This window comes from Urocampus carinirostris, chromosome 12 (genome assembly GCF_059441175.1).
Source record: "Urocampus carinirostris isolate Australia breed hairy pipefish chromosome 12, RoL_Ucar_1.0, whole genome shotgun sequence".
Taxonomy (NCBI): Eukaryota; Metazoa; Chordata; class Actinopteri; order Syngnathiformes; family Syngnathidae; genus Urocampus; species Urocampus carinirostris.
In genome coordinates, this window is record NC_142360.1 from 6,411,125 (window position 1) to 6,436,488 (window position 25,364).

General features: G+C 41.8%; 2 protein-coding genes and 1 long non-coding RNA gene across 3 annotated transcripts in view; 1 reads left to right on the forward strand and 2 right to left on the reverse strand.

The window, feature by feature from the left end:
- Nucleotides 1-864, reverse strand: part of faf1 (Fas (TNFRSF6) associated factor 1) — a 118,052-nt gene extending 117,188 nt beyond the window's left edge. Inside the window, exon 1 of the mRNA XM_088348810.1 lies at nucleotides 688-864. The gene's annotated coding sequence lies outside the window, so the exon portion shown is untranslated. The remainder of the gene's footprint in view (nucleotides 1-687) is intronic.
- On the forward strand, nucleotides 247-5,381 carry LOC148354749 (uncharacterized). Its single transcript, XR_015852168.1, has 2 exons — nucleotides 247-519; nucleotides 3,088-5,381. It is a non-coding gene; the product is annotated as an uncharacterized LOC148354749 (long non-coding RNA).
- rnf11b (ring finger protein 11b) lies at nucleotides 3,668-23,307 on the reverse strand. The gene is made up of 3 exons (XM_088348812.1): nucleotides 22,762-23,307; nucleotides 9,774-9,943; nucleotides 3,668-6,998 (listed from the first exon to the last, which is right to left on the reverse strand). The coding sequence occupies exons 1-3, from the start codon at nucleotides 22,882-22,884 to the stop codon at nucleotides 6,827-6,829; spliced, it is 465 nt and encodes a 154-aa protein (XP_088204938.1). The 5' UTR covers nucleotides 22,885-23,307; the 3' UTR covers nucleotides 3,668-6,826.
- Between the last annotated feature and the right edge of the window lie 2,057 nt (nucleotides 23,308-25,364).

Below are 25,364 nucleotides of genomic sequence, written 5' to 3' on the forward strand. Positions count from 1 at the left end.
ATTATTGTATCTGAAAGTACTGACAAATAGAGGTGATAATAAATGTAGTTATTATCATAATCATCAGTAATCATCGTTGTCTATAAAATGTCACTAATTTTATATGGAATAAATGTTATCCTTTTGTTTTTAAAGAGTTTTAGAAATGAACATTTTCTCTATAATGTATGTGTTAACAATGCTCAACTGAGTTTAAAGAGGCTTTTTTCCCACCTCGCCTATCTGTTTTACGTTTATCATCGGCTGTGAGGTCACCGAGCGCATTCGGCTTAAAGAAAAGGTGGCGGGGTTGGCAGGTGTCGAGTAGAGTGATTCGTCGATGTTTTGTTTATTCTAGGATGAAAATGGTGAAAGTAGGAAAAAGACTGTTTCAATTACAGTCCAAATGCCAACCCAAACCCCCCCAAAAGAAGAAAAGAAGTTTATTCGAGTGTCTAAAAGAGACACATAAGTGGACGCACCACAGAAGCAGGTTGACAGGCTGCAATGATCATTTCAGCCAGAGGATGGTGTCAGCAGGTAGAATACGTATGTATGTATTTTAAACTTACGGACACGACGTTTACGGACTCACAGGGCTAGAAATGTGTGATTATATTGAAGAAGCTGACATCTTTGGGTACTATATTACTATAACGGAAGCCTAAATAACCATTTTGCAAAGCTAGCTCTCCCCGGTCCACTTACATTTAACAGCTGAGCCCTGCAAGTCACAGAGTCATCCTTCACTTTTTCCTTCTCGAGACAGTCAACTTAGGCACCTTTTTGCAGGCTACACAATGTTGTTTTTGTCAGCTGCTCCTGCTTCATCCTTCAATATCAGTCGTCTTACACAGCTTAACTTTGCTGAGTTCCGTGATTTAGGGTCCCCACGTTTGCTATTGCAAGCTTTCACTGGCCTCTTAAGTAGGGTCTTCTGGTGGCTGCTAAAGTTAGCCATTTTCTACAAATCTGACAAATTCCAGCTATTAGCTCTTTTTTCAGACGCTTAAATTTATCTCTGAAATAATTTGAAATTAAGCTTCAGAAGTGGTACCTTTTGGGTTTCTGTAGTGTCATCTTTGAATGCACACGCGGCTAGCTCATTTCGAATATACGACCTCTAGGTGGACATGTTACTGAAAAAAAAAGTCATTAGTTACTCAAGGCTTCTTTCGAAAAGTCACTGAGTAAGTAACTGAAATACTCTATAGTAAAAGTAACTAGATACCTGGTAAAGTAACTGTTTCTGTTACTTTAAAAATAAGTTGTTGTCTGTTAAAGAATTTGAAATATTTGGAGCAATATACAAAACACGGATTTACTTGAAGGGATGGGAATTCAGACAATTTTTAGAGAACCGGCTTTTTGGCCTACTAAAAAGAACCCTGTTTTTTGGTTACTTAACGGCTCTTAAGGTTATTTTTGTTCATTTAATCCCATTCATCCATCCATCCATTATCTGTACCGCGTATCCTCAGTAGGGTCGCGGGGGTGCTGGAGCCCATCCCAGCTATGGGCAGGGGACACCCTGAACTGGTTGCCAGCTAATCGCAGGGCACACAGTGACAGACAACTCACTTGCTCATTCACACCTAGGGACAATCTGGACCAGCCAATTCACCTGAAATGCATGTTTTTGGAATGTGGGAGGAAACCGGAGTGCCCAGAGGAAACCCACGCAAGCACAGGGAGAACATACAAACTCCGCACAGGAAGTCCGGTAGCTGGATTTAAACCCATGACCTCAGAACTGTGCCGCATACGCGCCAACCACTGCGCCAACCACTGCGCCAACCACTGCGCCACCGTGCTGTCATTTAATCCCTACATTACCAAATACCGGTATTATGCACGGAACTACTTAAAACCGGGGAAATCAGAAAAAAAAAAATATCATGATTACTCATTACACTCACCTGTGCCCGCGTTTGGCACCAGCTGCTGCTGGTTACCTGAATGGTTCCCCCGCCTATGTAAGCTCAGTGCTTTAACTTGCCCTTGGTCAGTCTGTCAGCGAACCTGTTTTCACAAGGCAAGCATTTTTAACGCGGACTCCCGTCGGTCCCGGTTTGTCACCCGTTTTCCACTCTTCCGTTCCTGATTTTTCCGTTTGTCTCCTGCTATGACCTGTTTTTTGTCCACGACCTCGTTTTGATCTTCCTTCCTGGCTAACGACCCATTTTTTGACCCCGACCACGTTCTGATCTCCCGTTTCGGCTAACGACGTATTTTTCCGTCTAACTACGCTACTATCTCCCGCTCCGGAAGATCCACTTCCGTATTGAGAACGCTCTCATTCCGTAAGCGGCTTGCTTCCCGCGTCCAGCAAGCACCGGCTCGCTGCAGCCAAAGTAACACACCCCTTTTGACTCTCAGTAACGGTAGCAGCGTTGTAACAACAGAAAAAAATAATGAGTTGGATTAATCCGTTACTGAAAAAAATAACGCTGTGACGTAACAGCATTATTTATAACGGCGTTATTCCCAACACTGATCATTACACACTGTCACTTTAAATACTATCGCAAACTAGTGGTCAATTATTACAGTCACAGATTTTTTTGCATTGTCTATTTATTCACCTGCTGCAGCTCTCTGCATATTCACATATATGCTCACATACGAGGGAATATCTAACAAAGATCCTTGCACATACATTGAACACTCACAACCCAAACAGTTTTTTTTGTTTTTGTTCAAACAAAAATCCACTCACAACTGTGCCTTCTCAAATAAATATTCAGTGACAAAGGGACAAAAACAATTTGAGGCTTTTTTTTCTGTTTTTTTTCCCGGACCAGAAAAGTATCGAGCCATCTCATAATCCATAATATGTATGATAGTTCATAGATTAATTTGTCTTCTATTGATGAAGACAATAAAAAAGGGGTGGATATTTAATACCGTGATTCCACGAGCCAAGAAGAAACCTGCAGGCTCGAGACCTTTCTCTATCCGGGCTGTAGAATGCTCTGCCTCCGGAGATAAGATCTGCAACCTCAGTGGAAGTTTTACAAATGTAGACTTAAGAACCACTTCTATTCTATAGTTAATGATTGATGCCGACCTTATACTTTTCTTTTCCTGTTCTTTCCGTCTGCCAAGTTGGTGGGGAAATGAGCGAGATGGATGTATCAGGAATCAGGATGAGGTAGCGGACCAGCATCTGGACCTGAAGCATGTCATCATCTGGATCAGCCGGATTAGATGGGAAGTTGCGTCATTGCTGGACTTTTTCAACAATGTTATATGTTTTTTATTGATGTTGACTACGTTTTGTGTATTGTTACCCAATGCAGCATTTGGGAGGTTCGGGTTCGCGCCCCGGCCGAGTCATTCCTAAGACTTAAAAAGTGGTCGGCGGCGCCCTCTGTTGGCTGCGGCTGCATCGGCTCGCTACAACGGGTCAGGTGCAATCGACATTTCGTTCTGTGTACATTGTTACACAGAATGACAATACAAGGAAATTATTATTATTATTATTATTATTATTATTTATTGCAGCCTGGTCATCCTGGAATGGAGATTACCACTTGTTTGGCCCCTTCTCAAAGTTTTTTATTTTTCTCAGGTTTTGAGGTTTTCCTTGCCCGCATGTTGGTTTAAGATCAAGGGATGGTGTCATTGTAACTCTAAATGTGACTTGACTTGCCTGGAAGCTGAAATTCCAAGAATTTTAAGTATCTCAAAAGCAAAAAGTTTTATTGTTGTAATTGATTAGCTGTTGCACTTGAATTATAGCAAGTAATAAAAGCTTGTACAGTAGACCCGCGGGATATGGTGTCCGTGCGTAACAACATTTTCACTTAATGTTATGGAAAAAGATGCTTTAAGGCATTTTCCCCGCTATAAAACATCAACAAAAAATAATTCAATGTGCCCGAAAACTTTGTTGAGTTCCTGCGTAAGACTGTACAAGTCGTAAGCCTCATACATCTCTAAGATGTCTGTCTGCTACTGGTCAATGTTTGACTAATGGCTTCATGTAGATGCCAAAATGATATTAGTTGTTTTTGCTCCCACAATGTGACTTCCTTATTAAAAATAAGAAGGCAATTAAAGCATGACAATTCTTGCAAACATAAGTTAAAATCAGTTTTACTTTTTATCCACTGTCTCCTACCCCCTTTGCATCCACCTGCTACTCCAATATACCAACTGAAGTCACGTCACACCAAATGTATTTTTTCCTTTGCGTGTACAATTACATACACTGTCAATCAATGCTATTTTTCCAATCGCTCAAAAAGAGTGTGTAGCCTTTAACAAGGAAAAGATGTAATCATGTGGTGTCCAACTGTCACTGGGCGTTTTGACCCTGAACCACAGCACCCTCGAGTTGGCAGGCCAGCACTGATTGTCTATCTTCTCCTGGTCCCCAGCTAAGCTCCTCCCTCCTATTTTAGAGGCAGCAAGAGGCTCTCTCTGCGGCTTCCCCTACCCTACAAATAGCTGCCTTCCACTCCCTTTCACTTATTCCCAGAGCTGTCAATGTGTCCCATACAGACTGCGCTGGGAAGCCCCTGCACCAGACCTCAACTGGGAATAGCCTGGCCTGCCATCCCAGTCTCTCCACTGTTGAACCAGTTCATTATACCTGGTGGCTTTCCTTTCATGGGCTTTGCTGCATCCATCTTCTCGCGGTACAGTTCATCAGCAGGGTCTTTTGAGCCTCTTCTGACCAAATAACCATGTCTGGAGAAGAGTTCGGACTACCTGGGGAAAAGGTAATTTTCTTCTCAGGTCTACCCTCATTTGCCATGCTGGTGCTGTCTACAAGAGGCTCTTCTTAGAAAATGATGGTTTCTCCTGTCCCTGAAGAACTGGTTGGAATGCGTTGAACTAGGTTGAGGTTGGTGCTTCTTTCCAGTGCACTATTTATCATGTTATTTTATCATATACAAGAACATTACAAATAAAATGTACCGTATTTTCCCCACTATAAGGCGCACCTAAAAGTCTTAATTTTTTTCAAAAGCTGACCATGCGCCTTATAATACAGTGCGCCTTATATATGGATCAATATTAAGTCGCAAAGTCTTGCAAATAATGCAAGCAGCCACTGACTAGATTTCCCCCCGAACGCGAAGTAGTCCGCGGTGTATGCTGGGATTTATATACCGGCGTTTCATTGGCTAACCAATGTGTCAATCATCATTTGAATCGATCACTATTGGCTAAAGTTATTCGGAGGTAAAGGGGCGGATCCTTTTTATCATTTACAGACTCGCATAGGCTAAAGGGGCAAAACAAACCCTGCAATTGGCCAAAAAAGATGTGTCAATCATCAGTTAAATCGATCACTATTGGCTAAAGTTATTCGGAGGTAAAGGGGGCGGATCCTTTTTATCATTTACAGGCTCCCATAGGCTAAAGGGGCAAAACAAAGCCTGCAATTGGCCGAAAAAGATGTGTCAATCATCAGTTCAATCGATCACTATTGGCTTAAGTTATTCGGAGGTAAAGGGGGCGAATCCTTTTCATCATTTACAGGCTTGCATAGGCTAAAGGGACAAAACAAAGCCTGCAATTGGCCGAAAAAGATGAATGTGAATAGCATGTTGGGTAGAACTACGGCATAGAGGAAACATGTTTTAACATTCTGTATTTGTAAATATTTTACTCTCCTGGATTTACTACACTCACGGATATAAGAGGACCATGGTTGCACATAATTATTATATTTTCCCAGTATCTTGTTTCAGAGTGATATCGATGTCTCTGTGATGGGTCTTTTTTTTAAAAAAAAACTAAATTCCAAGTGTTTATTGTCATAAGCACAGTAAAGTTGCGAGCGAAAAAGAAAATAGAAACTAAGGAATAGTTGGCATTTCTTGAATCCCAAGACTTTAACCTCCCGAATGATATTTGGAACGATGCATTTGAGTGACATCGTACGGACACCGCATCCGCACGTGTCTACGACACGTATTTGCTTCTTTGCAAGCTTTCGGAATGTTAAGGGGGTAATAAGTTGGACTGAACTATCTGACTGTTTTGTCCACGTTCCCATTGTAGCGCCTTATAATCCGGTGCGCCTTACGTATGGAAGATATAGGACCAAAAGCTATTTTTTGGGGGTGCGCCCTATAACCCGGTGCGCCCTACTGTGCGGAAAATACGGTACCTGCTATATACTAAAGGGTTATTTTCACGTTTTTATCTGGGGTAGCGTATTAGCTAATTACCATACGTTTTTGTCCCACACTATACAGCAATTTCTCTTTGTGACCCCGGTTCATTCCTGGGGGTCTACTGTGTAACTTAATTTGAAGAGGTCAGAAGAGAAATTGCTGATCCTCCTCAGAATTGTCTCAACAGAGAGGAAAACGCACCTACGTTAATTCCTTTGACGTATTAACCTTGACTGACACGTAACATTTTCCTTTTTCCCTGTGGGAGAAACAAACAAAGCCAGTGACAAAACACCCATTGAGGTGACATTTCTCACCAGATCTGTCGTAAATTCTAATCCCCAATTTGGCGTCTGGCAGCTCAGACCCGGTGGCTTTAAGGGAGTTTTCAGTGATCGCTTTCCAACGTCCTTTTCGCAATCTAAGGAAAAACAGCTTGGTAGACAAATAAACACTACTCCCAAAAATTTTGGGATGGCAAACTAAAAATGCAATTCAGGTGAACCTTATTTGAGCTTCCCCTTTTTTTGTGAGTAGTGTAATAACACAAGCTTCTTAGTGACATTACTCTTTGCTTTCTCTGCTTCCTGGTTTACTCATTCAATATCCTGACCAGCAGGCCCACTCGGGAATTCTTCATCTTTATTAATCCTGGATGTGTCCTCCAGCTTGTGTTTGTGTGCAGGAAGGAATGTGAGAGCCAGTTTGTGTCAGTTGGTCTCGTAAGAGGAAAGCAAAGCGGCGTCCACCGGCTCCATGCAAGACGGGCAGGTGAAGGACCTCATGAGCCAGTCATCGATACAGTCCATGTGATAGATGTGCATGCAGGGCAGGAACCGGATAGGGTCCCCGTACACAAAGTCCATCATGCAGATGACGCACCTGAGGACACAAATGCAAACATTTCACAGTTGATTTGAATTGGGCAACAATTAAAAATAGCCTATAACATGCTTCAATCAGTTAAAGAAATATTTAAGTGACAGTGTAAAATAATTTGCCACTAGGTCTTTGTAGGTTACAGCAAAGCTGAAGCATTTGAAAAAGACACCCTACGGATAGCCCTTTGCAATACTGGGAAGACTACTTCCATATTTTTTGGGCATTAGCAAGGAGGAATTAAATCCAGCAGCAGGACATGTGAAACTGTACTAATCCCAGCAAGCTAAAATAAAAGACAGAACGAGCTCAATACACTCGGAACAGTGGAATTGAAAGAAAATCTGGAGTTGGTAAGAGACTGTATACGGCTCAATTTAGCAACTATCAGCAGATACTACTAAAAATATCAGGAATAGATTGAATTCGTCAAGCATCGGGACCGTAAATCACAGAACTCAGTGACGTTATCTTCCATGACCAGCTGTGGAAAGCAATTAACACTGAAGGACGAAGCAGGAGCAGCTAACAATAAAAATTGCAGCCACAACGAGCCACAGCCTGCAGGCAAGTGGCTAACCTATGTGGCTAGAGAAGGAAACTCTGGTTAAAAAAAGTAGAATATGCCTGAATCAAGGGACTTCGCGCCCATCACATACAAGGTATATTTACATAGACCAACTAAAAATAGCAATAGCAGGGAGCCATAGCCTGTGACTAAAGGCTAAAATGACTAGCAAGAGAACAAAACAGTGGGGAAAGTGCTGTTGGCTTGCATTGCGAGCTGTAAGAAGTGAGACTGAAAGAAAAATAAGGACCATCTAACAAGAACAATTGCCACTAGCTGTGAGCCAGACCCACGAGCCAAGCAGCTACCAGGAGAGGCTAGAGAAAGATACGGTGGGGAAAATAGTTAACGGTGGATAGGGCCGGATGTCTGACGAAGCAAGCTTTATTTACTGTATTTTCCGCACTATAAGGCGCACCGTGTTATAAGGCGCACCTTCAATGAATGATATATTTTAAAACTTTTTCCATACATAAGGCGCACCGCATTATAAGGCACTATAAGTGCATGCTGGTTTAAGATCAGGTAATTGTGCAATTTTGTAATTGTAATCCTGTGCAGTCCTTCGAGACATTTTCGTGATTAAGGGCCATATAAATAAATGTGACTTGGCTACAGTAGAGGATGTAGTTACGTTATGCAACCGTTAGATGGTGCCGCGCTAAAGGGAATGTCAACAAAACAGTCAGATAGGTCAGTCAAACTTTATTAATAGATAACAAACAAGCTTTCCACAACTCCATTCACTCCCAAAATGAATAAACAGCGGTTTTATTATTTTCTCTGAGGTAAAGCATTTTTGTGACACATCTTTAACCTCTTTGAACAACAGCAAGGCATGACATTTTACTTTTCCTCCATTTAGTCAACACGCAAAAAAACGTCTGATACTGTTATGGTAAATTAAACGTAAGTGCAATCGCAATATAGTGACACTCGTAATGTGCAAAAACAATAACAAGTGCAAAACAATAACAATAAAGCAATAACATAATAAATGTAAAATGTAAAATGTAAGCAGCTCATACTCATGCTTCTTCCACTTCCGCAACATTGATTCATTAATGTTAAACTCTCTTGCTGCTGCTCTATTTCCGTGTTCTACTGCGTGACTGATCGCCTTGAGTTTAAACTCTGCGTTGTAAGCGAGTCTCTTAATAGGAGCCATTTCAGGGTCTTTATACAAACACACAAATAAAAGAGAATCATTGTTTAATATTTCCCAGTATTCACAGCGCACTTTTTCTTCTACGCGAAAAATGGAGTCGGTGGCTGCTTCTCTTAGTTGCGAGACCTTGCAATTCAATATTGATTCATATATAAGGCGCACCGGATTATAGGGCGCATAGTCAGCTTTTTAAAAAAAAAATCAGATTTTATGTGCGCCTTATAGTGCGGAAAATACGGTAGACGGAGCAGCTAACAATAAGAACATTGGCTAAAGGACAGCCAAAGCCCCCAGCCAAGTATAGAAACAGTGAAAACAAGTGGAAGATGCCTGAAACAAGGGACTCCCCCAACCATCACATGCAAGCTTTATTTTCACAGAACATCTATTAATGGCGACGAGCCATAAACTGCAACTAAGTGGCTAACACGAGTGGCTAATGAAAGAAACTGTGTAAAAAAAAATTAACAGAAGAATCCTGAATTAGGGCTCTTAGTGACGCGTGCTATCACGACCAGTAGTGAAAGTTGAGTGACATTGAAGGACAAAGTAGGAGCAGCTAACAATGACAACAGCAGCGAGCCATAGCCGGCCGCCAAGTTGCTAACCTGAGTGGCTAGAGAGGGAAACAGTGGTAAAAAGTAAAAGCTGCCTTAATCGATTGTCAGGGCTCAGGTGTGTGCGACAAGTGGCCGTTGAGTGCTAAAAGCCCTATTGGGACAAGTTACTTTTCAAAATGGTCATTTGGGCTAACGTAGTAAAAAGATGGCGGCCAAACATGTCAGCTTCTTTTAGGTTGTGTAATATTATTAATAATTTCTTTAACCTTACCAAAAATATGTGAATGAGAATACGGGTGTTTTTGATTTTTTATTTGAATCAGTAGTGTTTTGTTTAAGTCTTTTTTACAAATAAAATAAAATACAGACTGAGGCTTGAAAAGGGCATGATAAAATATAATGGCTGGTTTAAAAAAAAAAAAATTCATTGCCAGTCTGGACCAGAAGTCGGAGACGCAAAATTTGCCTGTTTCACAACTTACTCTCGAATCTTCTTCTCTGAGCCGTCTTGGCCGGGGTCAAAAACGCCCCTTGGTAGGTGCTGGATGAGTCCGATACGCTGAGCGATGCGCACTTGCTCCTCTTCAGTCAACTGGGTGGCCAGTCGGGCCTGGCTGGGAGTCGGGTGATAGATGGGAATGTGGATCTGCTCCTGCAGGAAGAGAATGAGAAAATAATATTGCAGGGATGTGATTGAGGTGAGGAGAAAAAGTCTGAAACCTAGCCGGGGTTTCGGGGGCCCAGGGCAGAGCCCAGTGGGAGGGCACTGGGGGGCGATGCCCCCCCAAAGCTCCTGGGTTTTAAGCAATTTACTTGTCCAAAACCATGCTTGAATTAATAATTTAACATCTTTAGAAGATTTAAATAACAAAATAATTTGCCCACATACCTGATTTTTTTTGTAAATACTGCAAGGTCAGTTCAATGGGAGTTCAGACCCTGCAGCTTGTGCAACGATGTGGCCAATTTATGCAATTTTTCTAACGGCCACCAGGGTGCGCCAGAGCAATAAAGGAAAGAGTGAGACAGTCGGATTTGTTTGCTACGCAAGTGAAAAAGTCGGAATTCCGACTATAGTCGGAAAAATCACATCCCTGATATTGACATATTCCAGAAAAAGTATGTGATTTTAAGTGTGGGATAAGGACTGCTGTTCTTTTGCTTTTAGTTTTACTTATTTCAATTTAATTTGTCTGCATGTTTTTCAATCATATTGTTTAACATAGAATTGTAAATAGTTATTTTTTTGCAATTTTTTATGTATTCATAGCTCTGAAGAGTTAATATTTTTATTTTATTGTTTCCAGAGCCTTAATGAATTCCGGGCGGATCTCATCCACGCCCGGGGGCTTGCCACAGAGGAACTTTTGAACCACCTCATTGACTTTAACCCCAGAGATATGAGAGCCAACCTCAGGGTCACCAGGCTCTTCTTCAGTGTGAAAAGTGTTAGTGGGATTGAGGAGGTCATCGAAGTATTCTGCCCACCGCTTCACAATGTCCCAGGTTAAAGTCAGCGGCACCCTATCTACACTCTACACAGTGTTGATGGCACACCGCTTCCCCTCTGTAAGACTACGGATGGTGGACGAGAATGTCTTCGAAACCGTTCTGAAGTCGCCTTCCATGGCCTCGCCAAACTCCTCCTGTTCCCTCTCATGAGTTCTTGCCTCGGCGACTGCCAAAGCCGCATACTGATTGGCCAGCCGATAGCTGCCAGCTGCTTCCAGAGTCCCATAGGCCAGGAGGGCTTGACAAAACTCCTTCTTCACCTTGACGGCGCACCTTTCCGCCAGTGACCACCAACGGGTCTGAGGGTTGCCGCTACATGGTCCACTCAGACTCAATGTCCCGTGCTTACCTTGCGACTTGGGCAAAAATTTGTCGTAGGTTTAAATTGGAACTCTTTCTCCCAAGAGATTCTGCTAGAAGATTCGCAACAGACCCTTAAAACATGCTTAGGGCAACCAGGTGGGACTGGCATCTTCCCCTACCATCGGAACAAACATACCACCAGGTGGTGATCAGTTGACAGCTTTGCCCCTCTCTTCACCGAGTTCAAAAACATGCGGCCGAAGGTCTGGCAAAACGACTACAAAGTTGATCATCGGACTGCGGCCTATGAAATTACCAATTACTACATAATTTGGTGCATAATATTGTACTATTATTGATAATATAATTGCCCTGCAACTGGCTGGCAACCGGTTCAGGGTGTCCCCTGGCCACTGCCCGAAGATAGCTGGGATGGGCTCCGGCACCCCCGCGACCCTACTGAGGATCAGCGGTGATATTAAGCCCAATTTCGTTGTCACAGTATGTTAACCCATTTTGTAACAATGACAATAAATGTATATTCTATTCTATTCTATTCTAATATATTATTAAAACAACACAAAATCCGAGGAGCCGTTTGAGAACCGAAAGAGCCTGCTCTTTTCAGTGAGCTGAGCCAAAAGAGTCGGTATTCTAAATAAAGCTGTCCTCTCTGGTGCAAACAGTTGGGGGCGGTGATATTTCACATGACGACATAATGACAAGTCACCAGAGCTGGCGTGTGGGCGGATTTCAAGCACTTGTATGATGCTGCCAAAATGTGAATACATTTTCAGACACCTTATGTCTCTTCTAAGCATTCAGTGATATTACCCATCTTATCTTATCAAGTGGCAATCTACCATGTGCATTGCAGTAGTGAGTAAGCATAGCTGGCTGGCAGACCCAAAAAGAGACATTAAAAAAACCCTGGGAGGCAAATTGCTGTAATAGTTTGGAGCGTGCATGTGGTCAGCAGTCTCATTGTTATCCGAGGCCTCTCTCCCTTTCCTCAAATATGGTGCGTCAGCTTGGTCGTTACATAACTCAGGCTTGACAGGGAGCACAGATTGATCCCGTTTAGAAAATTGGAAGGAACGAAAGTGGTCGGCCGAATAAATGAATGACAATTTATTTTTGATCAATTAGTCACAAAATGGACAGACAGACACATATTTCTTTATAATCAATTCCAGGCTTCGTTTCCATGGTTTTCAAGTCTTCTCCCATTAGCAAGCCTGGGGACCCATATCAGATAAATGCAGTCCGAAAAAAAATTGTATTGCCGACTTGCTAATTCTTTACGAAGCACGAATATTGTAGAAGATAGTTTAACCAATAGCATATCAGCATTTTCAGGATGCTGTAGAGTGAAATGCAATGGCAGACAAGCATGTAATATGACGTTGACCATAAGCAGAACATACATTATAGAGATGTAATTCTACATATGCACAAAAAGCACAAAGTCTGAATTTGATACTTTTCCAGGCACGAAAAATAATTAGTTGATGATGTCATATAGTGGGGAAAATGTTGTAAAGAAGAGCCAAAAAAAAGCATCTTATTACACATCGTAAAGTGAAAAGGTAGCCATGTTTTTTGTAAAGGCTCTAAGCACAAGAAATCTCAAAGGCCCATAGAGTTTTGCAAACTACAGGCTATTATTACACTATCCCCTGATCTAAAACCTACATGAGGGCAAGGAAAAACTCAAAAACCTCGACATGAGGAATATGAAGAAACCTTGAGAAGGGACCGCAAATAAGGTAATCCCCCTTTCAGCATGACCAAGCTGCAACGGATGTTGCTATAACATATAATACACAGATATTGTCACCATAGAATTTAGGCTATTCACATGCTATAGAATAGAAGTGTGGTTTAAGCCTAGATTTAAACGGTTCCACTGAGGTTACAGATACAATCTCAGAGGGCAGACCATTCCATAGCACCAGGACCCGAATGGAGAACGTAGTAAGGCGGGGTTTCCACATCCCAGGTTTCTACTGTACTTACGAAATCCCCCCAAGCCCCACAAAAAAATCACAATCTAATTAAAGAGAGAGTTTGACTTTTTTCAAGCAGGAAGTTTGATACTAGGTAGAGATAACAGGACTCGCGATCGTTGCTCAATCCAGTTTGAGTTGCCTTCTAAGGACAATTAAAAATAAGGATCTGAAATTCAAGGAATGTTAAATTGCCAATTAATAAGGACCACATATTGTCAAACACACTGATACCATTACTACCTATAAATGATTTCGCATAGTAAGGATTGACCAATATGGGTTTTTCAGGGCCGATTTGTATTAATAGTGTTATGAGCAGGCCAATAACTAATGTTTGGAACGAATATTCATTTGCTGAAAAGCTTAAAAATTGGGGTATGACATTTTTGTAAAATACCAAAAGAAACTAAGAATATTTGTTATTAATTCAAATACAACTTTGATCGTACTCTTTAACCTTTTCCAGTAAATAAATTAGAATTTCAACACAACTTACATTACTTAACATTTACTTTCGCATGACTAATAAGTGTGATATTCCTCTGTAGTCTCCCAAAGCCACACATCACAATAGTCAAGTCATGTTTATTTGTGACGCCCTTAATCACAGGGAGTCTCAAAGGGCTGCACAGACCACACATTATGTTTTTGTTTTTTTGCACGGTCGATGGTCGCAAGGGACCCTTATCACTTGAGGTAACCGCTAAAGCCCGAGCCAAAAACAAAATTCGGGTCGGGCCCAGAATGTCAATCATTACGTTTGGGCTGGTTCTCTCTCACTGAGTATCAACTCGTGATTGTTCATTACATTGTTTGTTTGGTGGATTCAGTCCCACTCTCTCACAGCCCAGAGCTTTAGAGCCTGACAAAAAGAAAATGACAGATGGATAATTTTCAAAAAAAAGTCAGTGAGAGAGAAGCCCGTCCCTCACAAATAAAAATGAATATGTTTGTTTTCTTTGGGTTAAGTCCCTTAAATCAAGTTAATTTTGTCGGTCTCGGACTGGGTCGGGGTTTAATACGCGCAGGTTGGGTCAGGCTTGATTTTATTAGTCCCGATCTTACCTAAATTTCTAAGTGTGTCTTACTGTGCAAACAGTAGATAGTCAGATTTTAAATTCGATTCAAATATTTGTTTACGCGTGAAAATCCCATAAAACCACTGACTCATTCACAAAAGTGTTCTGGTTACAGCGATAAGTTAACAACTACGTACAATAAACACACATTACAATAAGGCTACTATAGTACGCTCCATAAAGCCTACCTGTGTACAACTAGTCGTGGTCAAGAATATTAAAGCGTTTAGCTACTGTGGGTTGCCTCTAGAGCTGGTGACGTTCGCATGAATGTCTGAATAAACTCGGTATTTAAACAACGATCGCTTTTTTGTTTTAATCACACAAATTCATATTTCTTAATAAACACATTTTACAGACTACGATCGTGACACTCGTTCTATCGGAAGTGCAGTGCTGAGACGCATAGGAGTTTGCGTTCACTTGAAGGGGAGTGAGACACGGGTGTTGTCTATTTTTGTGTGTGCGTTGCTGCATGTTGACAAAATTTCCTTGACAATTCAGTCAAGGGTGGTCACAAAAGGGGTGGAGAGAAATAAAGAGTAATTGCGAAAAATATTTGCGAATATCAAATATATTCGCGACAGCCTCAACTTTGCGGACAATGCGAAGTAGGGCCACTTGTGAGGCCCCTTTCCCATGGTTTCTATTTTCCTCATGCTGAGGTTTTGAGTTTTTCCTTTCCTGCATGTTGGTTTAAGATCAGGGTATGGCGTCATTGTAACCTGCAGTCCTTTGAGACATTTTGTGATTAAGGGCGTGTCATGATTCCTGATGCGACTCAGCTGTGCCCGCTCCTTTGGCACCAACTGCCGCGGGCTCTGATTGGCTCCCGATCAGTACTTGTACCCAGTCCTGTCTGTCCCCTTTTGTCAGTCCTTCTGCGAACTTCAGTTAATACTCGGCAAGTCTTTTACGACCCCGACTCCCACTTGTCCCAGGCTTCGACCAGTTTTTGATCCCTACCACGTCTACTCTCCCGTCCCGGCTTTCAACCTTTTTTGTCCCCTACCGCGTCTTCTGTCTGATTCTGGCTTACGACCCGCTTACGACCCCGACCAAGTTTTTGCTCTTCTGTCCCGGCCACTGACCCGTTTTTCCATCCCCGACACTGCCATCACTCGCCACGGAAATTCCATTTCCGCGTTTGGAATACGAGTGTCAGAGCGACCTGCTTCCCGCGTCCAGCAATCACCGGATTGTGGGCGCAACCCTTTCTCTTTCTCATCTCATCTCATTAGCCGTACCGCTTATCCTCATTAGGGTCGCAGGGGGGGCTGGAGCCCATCCCAGCCATCTCCGGGCAGTGGGCAGGGGACACCCTGAACTGGTTGCCAGCCAATCGCAGGGCACACGGGGACAGACTTCTCACTCGCTCGTTCACACCTAGGGACAATTTGGACCGGCCAATTCACCTGAAATGCATGTTTTTGGAATGTGGGAGGAAACCGGAGTGCCCGGAGGAATCCCACGCAAGCACGGGGAGAACATACAAACTCCGCACAGGAAGTCTGGAGCTGGATTTGAACCCACGCAGGAGGTTCCCATGACATGAACTGTGCCGCACAAGCGCTAACCACTGCGCCGCCGTGCTGCCCCCCTTTCTCTTTCTTCCAATAAAACTTGTGAGAAGCGCAACGCAAGTGGGTCCTGTCTCCGTTCTGGTCCTGACAGGGCGTCACAAATAAATGTGACTTCACTTGACTTGACAGTTTCCTGCTTCAGTGGCTCCGCCCCTGGTTGCTTATCCAATCAAAAGGTGCAGGGTGGGTAGTGAGACAGAAGGCAGAGGAGGAAGAGAAACACTCGACAGGTGCTCTGTGTTGTGCTTAGTATTCAGCGCGCCAAATAATTGAAAATGCCGATACCGTTATAACAGGAAATTCCGAAATATTGGTCCCAAAAACTTACCCCGTCTGATAATCGGTTAACCTCTAGTAAAAAGAGACTAAAAAACTTTGCATTCCACAGTGTAAAGTAAAAACCTCAAAAGGTGGGGTCGCCATATCCAAGGGGTGTACATTTTCAAATGATTATGTCAATTATCACATAAGTATCTGATTTGTTTTATTATTCCCAGCATTTCTGTGTAAACATCAAGTATTATCAAAACCAAGTATCCTTCTGATGATTTATAGATTAATTCTAGAAGCAACATTTCCAAAGAGGTTTGAGGATGAAGATGCATTCAATGTGAACCAACATTTGTTCTATTTTAAAAAAAAGTATGTTATGCTGAACTGAGCAAGAACGCCAAAAATGTGCAGCCTGTTCCCAGCTTGGGAAAGGCTGTTCTTACTGTGGTCTACTGAGGGGCATTGGGGGGAGTTGGATCAGGCTGCTATGAAAGAGTCCTTTATGAATGTAGCTTTCAACTAGTTAGTTAAGCTTCTTGAGAACAGGGTTCGTACAACCTTTTTGTGGCCAAATTCAAACATGTTTCAAGCACTTTCAAGGCCAATCATTCCCGTACCTTCAAAAGGAAGAATTCCAGTGCCGATCAAAAGAAAGTTTTATTGTTGTTGACTTTGATGATAAAGATAAAGTCGCTATCTTGCTGCTAGAACATACTTTGTGATATTTTGAGCTGTTCCTATCTATGATTTACAATCTATTCGTGTCAATGGGCTGCTATAAACTGACATGAATTCTGACATTTTGCTTCAACAATGCTCGTGCAGCTTGGCTACGTCACACTTGTTTACAAACACGGAAGGGGCTCTATACGTGTTGGGTAACAATTGAGTTCAGTACAGAAGCCAAAACAGAAAAGTAATGAATGAATAAAATCAGAAGAATGAGCCAAATATGGTCTCATTTTGATTATATTGATCGCTCTGAAGCAGAGTGCATTCAATGTTTTATTCATCGAGACTGATGATCGTTCGCTTTTGTTTTACTTATTTTAAATGTATACCTTATGCATGTTTTTCAGAGGATCCGTGCCGAAATTGATCAAAAAAATATAGTTAATTATTTTGCATTTCAACATTTATTTATAGCACTGAAGATGTAATACTTTATTCTTTTGCATTTTCAGGGATTTTGTGTTGTTGTTCAATGAGTAAAAAGCTAAAATTGTTTTCTATTTTACAAATTATTTTTGTAGATCTGTGAAAATTTGAATTATAGTCTATGTGTTTTGCAGGGATCCCCTGAAAAACATAAAAAAAAAAAAAATAATAATAATAATTACTAATTACTAACTAATTTGATGCATAATGTTTGATTATTATTGATAATATATCATTAAAAAGATTAAAAAATGAGTAGCTGTTTGGGACCGGAAACAGCCGGCTCTTTTCAGTAAGCCGAACCAAAAAAAAAATCGGTTTTCTAAAAAGAGCTATCCTCTTAGATGTGACCAGTAGGGGGCGGTGATGCTTCATATGACAACGCCATAATGACAAGCCCCAAAAATTTTTTTCATTTACTACTACTGTTCGTTATAACATTTCCCCCACTTTACGACTTGTTCGTAAACCCAATAACGTAAAAAATTCAAACATCGGTGTCTGTGCGTATGACTGTAGTAGTTACATGTAGGGCTACACAGTTAACCGAAAAGTAATCGATATTGTGAGGAGACGTAGTGCGATAGGATTGTTAGTTCCAGTTTGTTATTAGAGGTATGGAGTGTTAGGCCAACAAGAATTGTCATGTTTTGTGATTTAACAACGCCGGCCAATCAGAAGCAGGTTTCAATGGCACTAACCAATAAAGGCGAGGCAAAGTCTACACGACGTCTGTGCATGACTTTGATAGGCTGGTGTAAGCTGCCCATCGGCTAAATACAGCTTACACAAATGGCCACCGAAACAAACTCCACAGCTCGTAGCTTTAGAGGCTCATTACATTGAAACTAAATTCATTAATTAAATCGGACTCCCAGGAAAGTAGGAAAAGCGCAAGGAAAAGCTGATCACGAGCTGGTGCTCCCTGGATTTTTATCGAGTCCGGGAATTGACTGAGGCGGCGACGGAAGGGAAAACTAACAGCTAGGCTAACAACTCTTAAGCCACCACTGCCGAACGTCGCTAGTCACAAACGCCAGATCCATTACCAATTAAGTGGACGACTTGGAGCAACTACTCATGGAAAACCGCTACATGTTTGATTCTTGTATTTTCTATCCATCTATCTATCTACCTTGGTCAGGGGTGGCCAACCATTCAGCGACTTATTGCCAATTTTTCGTCTGTGTTACTACAAAGAGCCACATCATAGTTGTTGACGGGGGCGAGTTGATTATTTTTTTTCTTTGTTACTAAAAAGCCACATTATACACATAAACATCTTTTAATCATGTACGCACGCATACACAAATCTCTACTCGACTAGATCTGATGAAAATAACCACACCAACATGATAATATCAATAATTTTCAACAGTTAACATTGTGAGCACTGTTCCAGATCCATTATCAACTTGAGGTCTGAGAGCTTGGGATAGTCCTTGTCCTTCTCTTCCATGAACAGTTTCACTGGATCCAAAAGCTCAAAGAAGCGAGAGAGTACCTGGCTTTTTGACAGCCACCTCACAGTGCAGTGCAGCGGCAGGTCACCTAGAAGCCCTTGGTCCAGTTCAGCGATGATATTCCTGAATATCCTTCGGTTAAGCGCATGTGTGCAGATGAAGTTGACAATTTCCATCACAGGTTTCATGACGTTGTCAAATTTGAGTGATTTAGACACGAGTTGCTCCCTGTGGATGATGCAGTGGAAATCCCAAAAGTCTGGAAATGTTTGATCAGCTTTGTACAGCCCCACAAGCCCGTTCATTGATCCGATGATGGCTGGCGCTCCATCCGTAGCTCTTGCAGTTAGTTTGTTTGCAGGTCAGTGTGCAACTGTTATTCAACAGCTGCATTAATATCGGATATTCTTCGTTCCATACTGTGGCGATACAGTTGAACATCTGATTTGCTCTGTTTTAGTTTGTTGTCTACAGGAGCCAAGATTTCAAAGGCGTCAATGACGCATTTTTAATGAATTCCCTATCGTTGTATAGCTTTTTAGCCCGTGCTATGTTCCAAGCGTTACGGTCTCAGAGTGTTTCATAATTTTTTTGAAAGAAATGCAACTGTTTTTCTGCCTTGCTTTTCGTAGTCAACAACTTTTTCTTACTTAGTTCAGTCCCTTTTGGAAATTCCTGTTCGATGTTAGGGTGGAGTGAGCTGAATTGACGCTGAAGATTTGAAGCTTTGAAATGTGCTAATGCCGCGTTACGTATAAGGCAGATAAGCTTGCCATTACGTTCAATAAAATAATATAAACTCTCCCATTCTGGCAAAAACGTCCTGTGTTCTTCTTCATATTTTAGTTTGGCTGTGCCTTTTTACCTGCCATTTCAAGAGGTAATTTCACATAAATTGACTACAATACATTTTGTCAAACAAATATTTTCTCGTCGCTCGTTTTACGTCACTCAAACAGACATTCATTGTCGGAGTGCCATCTAGCTTATTATATTATTATTATTATTATTAGCTGTAGGGAAGGCAAATTACAGTGCCGGCTAAACATTCTTGATGCATGTCATGTTACAGCTTCGAAAGAGCCGCATTAAACCAGTTTATAACAGCTCCTAAAGAGCCGCATGAACCTAGTTCAAGAGCCGCATGCGGCTCGAGAGCCGCGGGTTGGCCATCCCGGACCTTGGTCATATCCCTCGAGAGTTACCTGAAGCTAGCGTGTAGGTAGCCAGCCTCTCTCTAAATTGTTTTGTTACACTAAAAAGAATAGCCCTCTAATTTTGTTGTACTGTTGTATAATGACAATAAAGACTATTTATTCAACTCCAGTTCTGTTGAATTTGTATAGTTATTTTGTTACAGTTGTATACTCTCCGTTTGTAAGGACATCATCACTATGTTATACCAGCTCAGTAGCCTAGATGGTAAGGCGCCCGCTTTGAGACTGGGAGGTCGGTGGTTCGCGCCCCGGCCGAGTCATTCCTAAGACTTAAAAAGTGGTCGGCGGCGCCCTCTGTTGGCTGCGGCTGCATCGGCTCGCTACAACGGGTCAGGTGCAATCGACATTTCGTTCTGTGTACATTGTTACACAGAATGACAATACAAGGAAATTATTATTATTATTATTAAGTTCTCCCCAAAAACAAAACAAACACAGAAATGCATTTTTCTTTTAAGATCGAAAACCACATCGAAATTGCAATTTAGGTCTGATAAATTCGCAATTAGGTATTTTTCCCAAATCGTGCAGCCCGATTCCTTTTTGCTATTGGTCGACATCATGAAAGATGCTGTTCTGCTATTGGTCCATCCCTCACCATTTCTCTTTGTTCAGTTCAAAATCTTGTGCGCTTCGTAAAGACTTGCAGAGCGGACTTGTGATGGGCCTAGCGTCTCTTTATGTGCTGTTAAAATGAATTGCTTTTGTCCAGCTGTGTTCCATTTTCCCTCATTATGTATTGCTGCAAGCGAGGATCCGAAGAAGACACTTTTCTCAGGAGGCGTACAAAATGAATCAGTCCTGTGGAGGGTTTTGCAAAGTGGCTGCGATCCATTATCCCTTGTTGACTCTTGTTGAAAGCAAGGGCTGGCAGAGCAAATTTGTGTCATGCTTGGTGGCTCTTTTTCACCATTCTTTCCGCCTAAAATGAACAGCACCTGTGCGAACGCAATCCAATACCCAATACATTGTATTGCTCCAATCAGCAGAATGGGCACTTTTTTCGGGAGGTGTGCAGTTATACCATGCTAGAATTAAACTGCACCGTTATGGCCGTGTTCCTTTATCCCGCATTCCTTTTTTCAGTTCAGGCTGCTGAAACGTGCCATTGTGGGGCACTGAAATTGAAATGCATGACTGTGGCCGCGATGCATTATCACCTGTCAGCGCCTGTACTTCCTGCGGAGGATGAGGAGAGCCCACCTGCCCCCACCCTCCCTCATCACATTCTACAGGGGCACCATAGAGAGTATCCTGACCAGCTGTATCTCTGTGTGGTGTGGAGGCTGCAGCGCTTCCGACTGGGGTAGTGTGAGGAGGGTGACGAGGACAGCAGAGAAAATCATCGGGACTTCTCTCCCCTCCATTCAGGACATTGGCCAGAAGCGCTGCCTATCCCAAGCTAAAAACATTATCAGGGACCCCTCTCATCCCCATCATGGACTGTTCATTCTGCTAGCCTCTGGGAAGAGGTACTGCAGTGTGCGGTGCAGGACCACCAGGTTCCACAATAGTCTTGTCCCCCTGGCCATTAGACTGTTAAATGGTCAATGAAACACATAGTAAATCTAAACTGCTGCTAATCTGTACATCTGTTGGTTTTGTTAGACTTTTTGCACTACTGGCAGTTCTTTATAGCTAGCCACTCCTTGCACATCTGTTTCTCTGCACTATTGTACTTACAGTGTTATTGTTACAGTGTTGTTGTTACTGTTTACCTGACTGCCCATTTTGCACATCTGGTTAGCTGCTCCTCTTGCACTATTTGCGCTACTGTAAAATACTATACATAGCCATAATTATTTAGTATATTATTAGTACTCAATACTCCAACTCAATACAACATTTTATTTATATCTGTACATTCAAGGAAACTGTGCAGGTCAGATGTATCGACATTTCGTTCTGTATACACGTGTACTAGAATGACAATAAAGTAGATCTGAATCTGAGTACTGGGCCGAGACAGCCAATTCGTCTTATGTGTGGCTCTATTATTCTACTTATATCGTCTAAAATGAACATAAAGCCGCGGTCCCTTATCCCCAATTCCATATTGCTGCAAGAGGGGACCGGTAGAAGGCCTTTTCGTCAAGAGGCGTGCTGTTCAGGCCTGCCAAAAAAGAGACTGCACTGTATTGGCATTGATCGCTTATCCCCGGTTGACTGTAGCTGAGAGCAGGGGTCAGCAGTGCACCTTTTTTTTCAGTTACAGTTGCAGCATGTCATTGTGGCCCACATAGATAAAAATTCATTATTCAATTCATTATCCCCAGTCGACTATTGCTGACAGCAGGGGACAGGACAGCAATTTTATGTCATGTGTGGTGGCTCTCTATTTCAATTCTTTCAGCTTAAAATGAACAGCGCCAAAGCAGCTGCAATCCATTATACTGGTTCGACTATTGCTGTAGCGGAACTGGGAGAGCATATGGTATGGTGCCCCACTTAGACATATCTACTTTCAAAATACTAGATAATAGACTGGAAGCTCCCAGGTAGCCCAGCAATAAATGTTTGGAAAATACCGATAATGTATATTGCGAGTGACAAAATGATGGGGTGATTTAACGGGTTGATTGTGACTAATGAGTGATGAGATGACTTTATTTGTTTGATTGGTACTGGATTGCTTTATTTTTGTGTGGAAATGTGTTGAAAACTCATATGAGTTTTTAAAAAAATGACGTGAAGGGGCTACCTCACGGACTTTAGCACATCGCAGGGGATTCTAGTCCTCATTAATCGCAAAAAAACGAGTGATTATATTAGTCATGAATGGCAGAGGATTGTCTATAACAGAGGATTAGAAACAAAGGGATGGGGGATATCGACGGAGTCTCCCTTTTTTGTTCTCTTTTGAAATTTACCTGATATGGAGGCGGCGGCTCCAGGTCCGGATCGGGTCCGTCACCGTAGCTGGCCCGGTCCGACTGGGATTCGTGGAGCAGCGACATATCGTCTGAAGTTGGCGACTTGAGGCAGTTGCCCATCTTTAGCCAACTCCTGCCCGATGTCGTTGGACGTCAAATCGCTTACGTAACTGGGGGAATATTTGAGCACTTGTGTTGTCTTTTCTTCGTTTTCTTCTCTTCTTTATTCCTGTTTTATTATGTTTTTTAAGCGATTAGCACACACGGATGACGTCTTTCCTCCTCTCCCAGACGACGGGAGGGCTTCCTCGGCTTAACAACACAACATCCCTCAAGCTAGCTGCTAGCTACAGAAAGAGCTAGCTTACGTCGACTCAATTTGCTTGTACATTCGCTTTTGAATCAAAAATGAAACGTTAAAAAAGATTTAATAATCCATGGAGAAGGGCGGTCAGACGAAATTAGGCCCAAAGTCGCCCCCGGAAATCCTGGTTCGACTGACGGGGACTTTCCAGTTAGCAGCCCCCGACAAAAGATTATTGCTTTAGCAACACTAAGCCCCGCCTTCTGTCATATTAGCCAATCGCCAAGAGAGAATGAACACGCAGCGTTTGTTCACAACCAATCAGATCGAGGGCTTTGTAAACAAAAACAAGAGATGGAATCGTTGGTTTATTTTTGCATAAGAATTGGAATTTAATTAGATTAACTCTAATTGTCATTCGATTACTACATAGTCTACATTGTTCACAAGGCAATTAGACGTGGTACCCCGGGATAACTACCCACAAACAGTTAGTTTATATTACTGCTTCTCACTTATCCTTGCAGAGAGACATCAATACAGGCCAGAAAATCATCCCTTGTTCTCTGCCCAACCTGGATAACATAGCCAGAACACACTACTGCAAAGTTTAAGAGCCTAAAAGAAGTAAAAGAAAAGACAGCAGGCTGGATTTTTTTTTCAAAACAAGATTCTTCTCCTATTTCTATTTTTAAGTTACGATAAAAAGATACAGTATGTACAGGAATTCCATTACGCCCAGTGGTAGTCTTGCCCGTTATCACAATGCCACAAAATTTGAAGATGTTCTGGGGGGAGCTCAAGAAAGAAATACAACATAATTCCATATGCATATTACAAAACAGAACACAAATTGTTCATGGAAGGTTAAGACAAGTGAGAGAAAAAAACATTTTTGTTTTTCACTTTTTAACCATTTGTTGCTGTAGCCCAGCCCATCAAATCATTCATATTTAAATGGTTTCTCTCCTTTTGTTTCACTTTGAAATGTAAAGTCGACCTTCAAGATACAAAATGAATCTGCTCTGGGGTGGGGATCGCAAAATGAAATTGCCTCATTATTGGGTATGGAAACCTATGGTAATGTGTAGCAAACACATTCCGAATCCCTGGTACTCCAAAATAACATATATAGTTAGTATTACTGATGTATAACATGCATACACACGAGTAAATGCCAAAAAAATTACCTTTAGTGTGATGTGACTTGAGCTGGTAGAGTGGAGTAGAGGGTGGATGCAGATGTGTGGAGGAAACAGGGGATTAAACTTAAAAGTGATTTTAAAGTTCCCCTTGCAAGGATTGTCATGCACTTAGAAGATTTCCTAGCTTTAAATTGTTTTTAATAATCATCCGGATTGTTGATTGGTTAAAGCCATCCAACTTAGCGAGTGTAGCGAGTATGTGCCTTTTTCATATTTCTTGACAATAGCAAGTTTCATTCCCATGGTTATCATATTATTGCTTCTCCTTTTAGCATCACTGTAGGCCTTGAGACCCGTAGCAAATAAATACTGTACCGTTTCAGTTTCTCACTTTTCAACTATCTGTTGGTGGAGCTTGGCCTATCAAACCATTGATATCGAAACGGTTTATCCACTTTTGATTCACCAAAATATGCTGTATTTTTCTCTAATACATATTGATTTAATATGCTTAGTACAACTATTTAAGCTCTAAAGCAGGGGTGTCAAACTCATTTGGCCTTGGGGCCACATGGTAAAAAAAAAACCTTACGAGGGCCGGACTAATAGTTAAAGAGAGAAAGAAAGAGAGAGTGAGTGGAAGAAAGATAAAGAGAGAAAAAAGTGAGAGAGAAAAGAGAAAGAGGGAAAGTGAGAGAATTGAGAGAGTAAGAAAGAGAGAAAACAGAGAATGAAAGAAAGACAGGGATAAAAGAGAAACAATAGAGAGTGAGTGAGTAGAGATATGTAGAAAGAGATACAGTGACATAAGGAAAAAGAAAAAAGTCAGAGAGAAAAGAGGTGGCCAGAGAATACAAAAAGAGAGTGAGGATGAAAAAAAAAGAGACACAGAAAGAAGATAAAAGAGGCAAAAAAAGAGAAGAGAGAGGGACAGAGAAAGCAAAAGAGAAAACAGAGAAAGGGTGAAAATGAAAGAAAGAAGGAGAGAGAGAGATATAGAGAAAGAGACAAAATGAGTGAGACAGCAAAAGAGAGAGAAAAAAAAGAATGAGTGAGAAAGTAATGTAGCTCCACCTGACTTTGTCAACATCAAGTGGACATATTTCAAACTGCAGCTCATTTTCTCTTGTGCTTCTCTGGGTGTTGTCTCA

Bases quoted from the DNA above. Each gene is read 5' to 3' on its own strand.
- rnf11b (XM_088348812.1), bottom strand. From the start codon at position 22,884: ATGGGCAACTGCCTCAAGTCGCCAACTTCAGACGATATGTCGCTGCTC. The intron at 9,944-22,761 runs GTAAATTTCAAA...CTCTTCCTGCAG, and splicing joins AGCCGCCGCCTCCATATCAG to GAGCAGATCCACATTCCCAT. The intron at 6,999-9,773 runs GTAAGTTGTGAA...TTGTGTCCTCAG, and splicing joins TCAGAGAAGAAGATTCGAGA to GTGCGTCATCTGCATGATGG.